This window comes from Mizuhopecten yessoensis, unplaced genomic scaffold (genome assembly GCF_002113885.1).
Source record: "Mizuhopecten yessoensis strain PY_sf001 unplaced genomic scaffold, ASM211388v2 scaffold716307, whole genome shotgun sequence".
NCBI classification, from domain to species: domain Eukaryota; kingdom Metazoa; phylum Mollusca; class Bivalvia; order Pectinida; family Pectinidae; genus Mizuhopecten; species Mizuhopecten yessoensis.
In genome coordinates, this window is record NW_018480051.1 from 120,961 (window position 1) to 129,026 (window position 8,066).

An 8,066-nucleotide genomic window follows, 5' to 3' on the forward strand; every position below is an offset into this window, starting at 1 on the left:
TATATTGAGTTACTGTTATTAACATGATATATCGACATACAGTACATCGAGTTAGTGTTATTAACATGATATATCGACATTCAGTATATCGAGTTACTGTTATTAACATGATACATCGACATACCGTATATTGAGTTACTGTTATTAACATGATATATCGACATACAGTATATTAAGTTACTGTCATGTTAATTACAGTAACTTGATATACTGTATGTCGATATATCATGTAAATAACAGTAACTCAATATACTGTATGTCGATATATCATATTAATAACACTAACTCGATATACTGTATGTCGATATATCAGGTTAATAACAGTAACTCGATATACTGTATGTCGATATATCATGTTAATAAATAACAGTAACTCAATATACTGTATGTCGATATATCAGGTTAATAACAGTAACTCAATATACTGTATGTCAATATATCATGTTAATAACAGTAACTCGATATACTGTATGTCGATATATCATGTTAATAACAGTAACTCAATATACTGTATGTCGATATATCATGTTAATAACAGTAACTCAATATACTGTATGTCGATATATCATGTTAATAACAGTTACTCGATATATGATATGTTGACATATTATGAATATCACTAGCACAGGATAAAGATAGTAACATATATCTTATCTCAATATCCAGTGTATTGTGTTCCATAGTATGTCCTACAATTACTGAATTAGAATAAGTTGACATAGTTATTTCAATTAATTATCTCAAGATATATCACCTGACATAACAGGAAACATGTTGGTTTCTCGAAATATTCTTTGTTGTGATGTATATTAATAAGTCTATATCTAATGGCAACTATACGCTTTCGTAATTTTCTTCAAATACATTTCTATCGTTTCGAATGGGACCATTTTACATTTTACAGTTAAACGATGCGCAATATAGTAAAGTTATTGACACGTGAAATAATTAGTATGGCCATAGGATGATTTGAATGAAATCCTATCAAAGGCTCACGTGATCAAAGTTGATTAGCCATTTAACATTATATGATAGAAAATGACAGAATCGATTTTTTCTGTATTGTTTAGAATTGAATATTCATAAAGAATACCGCTATGTATACAGGTGAGCATTGAACCAATTTCGAGTTGTGCTGAATTCCTGTTGTCTCCAAAGTGACATATTACCTCTGTGTATGGGCTGTAACAGAGTATAACGTTTCAATTGTCCTGAAGTTCATAATTTATAATGTACGGGCATATATACAAAACCTGATCACAGACTATTGTCACTCTTTGATTTCGCAGACCCCGAAACACTGGAAAGCGTTACTCTACGACGTAGATTAATATTTACATTGACGCAGTTTTCGTTTCTTCTTTAAAAGAACAGATCATTTTTATTTAGTCTTGTTCAGCAATCTATGTTGATTTCTTTTTGAAAGTAACTGAATCTACAACAACTGAAGAGGGAAAGCGTTTTAGAGTTCCACAATTTCAGGACGCCATGACAACGAACCCGAATGGAAATATCGTCTACACGTGAGTACAACTACATATTGATGTATATATATATTTCTATATGCAAATAACAAACTTTGAGTAATAACATTAACAAAAAATAGATTTATATAAAACGATTTCTTATTTTTATGCAAAGATGTTGAAGAAATAGCGGGTAGAAATACTAAAGTATCGTTCAACCAGACGTCTGATCACTTGTTCGGCGTAGCTTGCGCAGACAACAAGAGTCTGGTTGAACGGGACTTGTAAAAATACCCACATCAGAGTCAATTTTTCAGAAATGAATTTTAATGAATCAACTGAAATTGCATCAAAAGTAAGACGTCAGGCTAAAAAATACTTCGCTTGCTTAAATACTGAATTACATGTTTTCCTGTGGACAAAGATGTATGCTTATAATTGGATAATTTTCAGAATATATTTTTTCTCTCTCACTAAAACTGTTTTGTCATTTATACCTTTTGAGATTTATTTTTTCATATCTTAATGGCGGTATATCTGAGATGCGTTTACATATCTTCATAGTCACTGGTAAGGATGTTATGACTTGTTCGAGGTGCAGCTTCGGGTATAATAAATGTTATGCTTAATCAACCAGGAGATATGTTTCTAAACGCAAAGCGTTCCTGATTAAGTCATTGAATACTACTTTAGTGTCTTATTCTCATATATAGATACAACAAACAAAACTGTAAGGAACATGCATATCACTGTCTTATATTCTGTTGATATAAGAAAGTTATTTTCTTTACATGACGATTATGTGGAATGTTACCAAAGTTTATATAACATACACAAAAATATCCTTTTTTTTAGCGCGACATACATGGGATTCGTGATGTCAAATTAAGGTTCCACGTGTGAGGCTGAGCTCATATTCTGTTGCATTATTCTTTGGACACGACGACGCTATCTTACAGGTAAGCTTAAGGAAAAGGAAAGATAATTAATTGCTTGTGAATGCGTTCATATGTTTTCAAACTGCAGAGTGCGTTGCAGACTTTGGTATAGCAATGCTTTTGTTTCCGTACACTAAGTCAATATGGTCAGTCTATTTATAGCTAACAGTACCTAACATGTCAATGATTAAATATCTTAAGGATCCCCGTACCACTGTCAAAAACTGTAATTAACTGATTCTAAAAAACTTATTTTTTTCCGGCATGACTATAGCCTTGATAAATCTTTTCTGAAAAGAAAACCATGACGTGCGGGACGTTTATGAGGAATAATAAAGATGAAATATAATCAACAACAGTGTTTTGATTGTAAAAACAATCTGTGTGCAAATCAATCAGAGGGGTTAGGCCGGGAATCGAATATTTCACTTCAGATTTATGTAGCATTGCTCTAACCGATTGAGCTACCTGGTCAACCAACGGAAGTGTCCTGTCCCAATTATCAAAACGGAAGTTAAGGGGCGGTAACTGCATATAGGAAAAAACAGCGTGCAGTGGGGCATGCATCCTTAAGCTACTTCATGTTGTTCGACGCTACATGTAATAGGCTGCTTTCGTTTATCGCGATCCAAACGGTTGAACCGGTCGGACAAGAGTTGCTCGTTTATAAAATAAGGTCGGACCTTGTAATAAGATGCTGTTTTCAGGCAAGCCTTGAAAAAGCGTTGCAAGGCCTGCATAACCTTTTGTAGGTCCGCAAGGATTTATACGAACAAATGTTACATTTAAAAATAAACGAATCGGTTGTTCCGCATAAACGAATAGGCCCCTAGTTACCGTTTTATTTAGTTAGGCTGAACAGTCGCTGTATCTATCAAACGGAGATAGTTTGACTTAAAAAGCATACCCAACTAATTTGGTAAATTACACCGCTGAAAAATAACACAAAAAATTGAATTGTGAGCAAAGTTGTAATACGAACTGTAAGTATATGAAAAAAGATGTTCAACTGAACTGTGTTTCTTTTCTATAATATAGAGTAACCTCCCCTTAACTTTTCGTTTGGATATAACTGTAGCACATGTAACCAATACTCTTCATTTTACCAGATAGCGCAATCGGTTAGAGCGACAGTATATCAATCTAAAGGTCAGGGTTCGAATCCCAGTCTAGCACCGCTGATTTTTTTTTACAATAAAAACACTTATAAATGTTGATTATATTATGTTTATGTCATCTTTCTCTTTTCTCATAAAAGTACTGCAAGGTATGGTTTTTCTGTTCAGAAATGATTCATCAAACTTATAGTCATGCCGGATTAAATAGTTTCCAACACTTCGTTACAGTTTTTGGTATCCCTAAACGAAAACAGGTTTTTTTTCTGCTGCAAAAAGAAAAATTTGATAAATATTAAATAACAAATCATTTATTTTACAGATTGATTGCTTCCAACAATAGAGTGACGTCATTAAGAAGTTTACGGAACGACAGGTTTCCTTCAATGCTACCGTCGCCTGACGCATCAATATTGATAGCGGCCACGCCCACCAACAAGACAATTACGGACTGATTTGATGGTGATGCAGTAAAACGCTAATACTTCTCTTATTTTCAAGGAGAGTCTTATTGCAAATTCCTGTTCAATATAACAACTTCAACTATATATCAGCGTTTGGACCGAATGAAGGAATTACTTAACCCAGGAATATTCAAACATTTAAAATCTGTAATTGACAACGCGATCAGTGTCACGACGTCAGTTCTCCAAATACCAATCAGAGTTCGTTCTTAAAGGTGAATAGTCGAACATAAATAACTATTCTACAACAATTAGTAAATCCGTACTATAAATATTTAACATATCATAACAAACTTGTAAGAGTCGGCGTGACCAACACATTCTAAATTCAGGAGGTCCCATAACACGAAAACGTCAGCAATATTTTGATTATAAAAATAGTACACCAATACCAAAACCATAACAGATTCGCAGAATTTAAGTCCGAAAACCCAAAATGAACAGATCAGCTAACGATATTGTAAATAATACAATGATAGAAGCAGACTCAATTCAAATAAACAGCCTCTTTCCAATACTTTTTCAAACGAACGATCCCTACGTCATAACCCTACACAAATACATAATGCCGATTTTAGCAGGCTTTGTCTTCATCTGCAATTCTTTGACCATTGCAGTTTTCTGGAAAATTAAATTGAGAAACCCCACCCACATGTTACTGCTTAGTATCTGTTTGTGTGATATGCTCGGTTCCTTTTCGTTCGGGGTTATCGACGTCTATGTGTTTTATTTCGAAGACCACCGTGATTATCTCCCTTATAGAATATGTGAACTCTATACATTCTTGTATAATTTTTTACCAGTGTTTTTTCATTACTCTTCGACTTATTTAACCGTTGGACTGGCTATTGAACGGTATATATGCGTCGTGTATCCGTTTCGAGCTAAACTGATATGCTCTAAAAAGCATACGTTGATATTCATCCTATTTTCTGTTCTTTGTTCAGGTGTGTATCTTACATTTCAAATTTATTCACATACGTACTATGCTAACGAAACTAGTTCGTTCTATCTTACAAACGTAACAGTACAGGCTTGTAGTATCGAAGTGTCAAACTTCACGTTATGGTACCTACATCCGATTCTCTTTATACTTCTCCCTCTAGTTATTCTAATTTGTATCGAACCGGCCATTCTTAAAACATTAAAAAGGTCCAACTCCTTGAGGACCGCGTCATCACTCTCTGTGCACAAATCATCCCGAAATCTCTCGGTGATCACCATTTGGGTGGTCTCTATTTTTATCGTTTGCGAAGTGCCCATCTTGTTTTACGTCAGCGCTACGTTTGTTTGCCTTGAATTAGGGTTATGTTCATTCTTGCTGACGTCATCGTGGATGATTTACACACATTACACGGTAACCATTACTGCCGTTGGTCAACTGTTTAATTTCATCATTTATATAACATGCAATAGACGCTTCAGACGAGCATTCGGGAAAACATTGACAGGTCGCCGATACCTACTGCAGAGACGTTTCACAGCGGAAAGTTTCTTTCGCGAGACACAACTGTTACGTTCAAGTCGCAGCACTTCTCTTCGATAATTTTGTGGTAGAATATATGACTCATGTGTCACCAGACAATACTCTTTTATATGTTTGCATTTATTTATTACTTTAAAACCAGACGACATACTTGATTTTAGTCTCGTTCAACCAGGCGTTTGTTGTCTGCGCAAGTTACTCCGAACAGAGACAAGTGATAAAGCGTCTGGTTGAACGAGACTATACTTGATTTGGTTTCAGGCGCAATATCAACCGCTGAACGGATCTAAATCCGGATAGTTTTACGGGCTTTGATGTCATGGGTTATGATGGTGAGGTCAAAAATCTATCGTATTCTCAACAAGTATATAAAACTGTATTTTAAGTGATGAACATGTTAAAATAGAGAAAAAATAACTAAGCAAACAAATATACGAAATAAATGTTATTTGTGTGTTTTACGTTCTTGCCGGAAGTTGTAAAATTCAAGCAGAATAAAGAAACGAAACGATATGGACAAATTCTTTAAATTCTAAACATTTGTGAGAACAGAATCTGATTTTGGCAAGTTCAACAGTTCATGTCTGCTACACTATTGGGCGCTGAATTTGTTTGTGTACATGTAACGTGTATTATTGCACCATATTTTTCCGTCATTTTTATTGTGTCTATACTTGGTAAATGTTAGGTGGCTTTTTTAAAATGATCTGGCTTTTGTAATATTTTCTGTCTATTAGAACACGAGTAATAAGCGTGTTCTACCGGACAAGTGAAATAAAAATAGTAAGAAACACATCCAGTGGTCTAAGTGGTTTTCATTGCAGCAGAAGCAACATTTTGAGGGGGGGNGTCTTCATCTGCAATTCTTTGACCATTGCAGTTTTCTGGAAAATTAAATTGAGAAACCCCACCCACATGTTACTGCTTAGTATCTGTTTGTGTGATATGCTCGGTTCCTCTTCGTTCGGGGTTATCGACGTCTATGTGTTTTATTTCGAAGACCACCGTGATTATCTCCCTTATAGAATATGTGAACTCTATACATTCTTGTATAATTTTTTACCAGTGTTTTTTCATTACTCTTCGACTTATTTAACCGTTGGACTGGCTATTGAACGGTATATATGCGTCGTGTATCCGTTTCGAGCTAAACTGATATGCTCTAAAAAGCATACGTTGATATTCATCCTATTTTCTGTTCTTTGTTCAGGTGTGTATCTTACATTTCAAATTTATTCACATACGTACTGTGCTATCGAAACTAGTTCGTTCTATCTTACAAACGTAACAGTACAGGCTTGTAGTATCGAAGTGTCAAACTTCACGTTATGGTACCTACATCCGATTCTCTTTATACTTCTCCCTCTAGTTATTCTAATTTGTATCGAACCGGCCATTCTTAAAACATTAAAAAGGTCCAACTCCTTGAGGACCGCGTCATCACTCTCTGTGCACAAATCATCCCGAAATCTCTCGGTGATCACCATTTGGGTGGTCTCTATTTTTATCGTTTGCGAAGTGCCCATCTTGTTTTACGTCAGCGCTACGTTTGTTTGCCTTGAATTAGGGTTATGTTCATTCTTGCTGACGTCATCGTGGATGATTTACACACATTACACGGTAACCATTACTGCCGTTGGTCAACTGTTTAATTTCATCATTTATATAACATGCAATAGACGCTTCAGACGAGCATTCGGGAAAACATTGACAGGTCGCCGATACCTACTGCAGAGACGTTTCACAGCGGAAAGTTTCTTTCGCGAGACACAACTGTTACGTTCAAGTCGCAGCACTTCTCTTCGATAATTTTGTGGTAGAATATATGACTCATGTGTCACCAGACAATACTCTTTTATATGTTTGCATTTATTTATTACTTTAAAACCAGACGACATACTTGATTTTAGTCTCGTTCAACCAGGCGTTTGTTGTCTGCGCAAGTTACTCCGAACAGAGACAAGTGATAAAGCGTCTGGTTGAACGAGACTATACTTGATTTGGTTTCAGGCGCAATATCAACCGCTGAACGGATCTAAATCCGGATAGTTTTACGGGCTTTGATGTCATGGGTTATGATGGTGAGGTCAAAAATCTATCGTATTCTCAACAAGTATATAAAACTGTATTTTAAGTGATGAACATGTTAAAATAGAGAAAAAATAACTAAGCAAACAAATATACGAAATAAATGTTATTTGTGTGTTTTACGTTCTTGCCGGAAGTTGTAAAATTCAAGCAGAATAAAGAAACGAAACGATATGGACAAATTCTTTAAATTCTAAACATTTGTGAGAACAGAATCTGATTTTGGCAAGTTCAACAGTTCATGTCTGCTACACTATTGGGCGCTGAATTTGTTTGTGTACATGTAACGTGTATTATTGCACCATATTTTTCCGTCATTTTTATTGTGTCTATACTTGGTAAATGTAAGGTGGCTTTTTTAAAATGATCTGGCTTTTGTAATATTTTCTGTCTATTAGAACACGAGTAATAAGCGTGTTCTACCGGACAAGTGAAATAAAAATAGTAAGAAACACATCCAGTGGTCTAAGTGGTTTTCATTGCAGCAGAAGCAACATTTTGAGGGGGGG

At 35.2% G+C, this 8,066-nt stretch overlaps 1 protein-coding gene across 2 annotated transcripts in view; it reads left to right on the forward strand.

Moving 5' to 3' along the window:
• The window catches only part of LOC110442868 (neuromedin-U receptor 2-like), an 18,572-nt gene extending 12,314 nt beyond the window's left edge, over window positions 1–6,258 (forward strand). For both annotated transcript variants that reach the window (XM_021486709.1, XM_021486710.1), the window contains 3 exons: window positions 1,427–1,523; window positions 2,322–2,425; window positions 3,842–6,258. In XM_021486709.1, coding sequence (XP_021342384.1) covers window positions 4,420–5,529 — 1,110 coding nt within the window. In that variant the 5' untranslated portion in view covers window positions 1,427–1,523; window positions 2,322–2,425; window positions 3,842–4,419 and the 3' untranslated portion in view covers window positions 5,530–6,258. The remainder of the gene's footprint in view (window positions 1–1,426; window positions 1,524–2,321; window positions 2,426–3,841) is intronic.
• The last annotated feature ends 1,808 nt before the right edge of the window (window positions 6,259–8,066 follow it).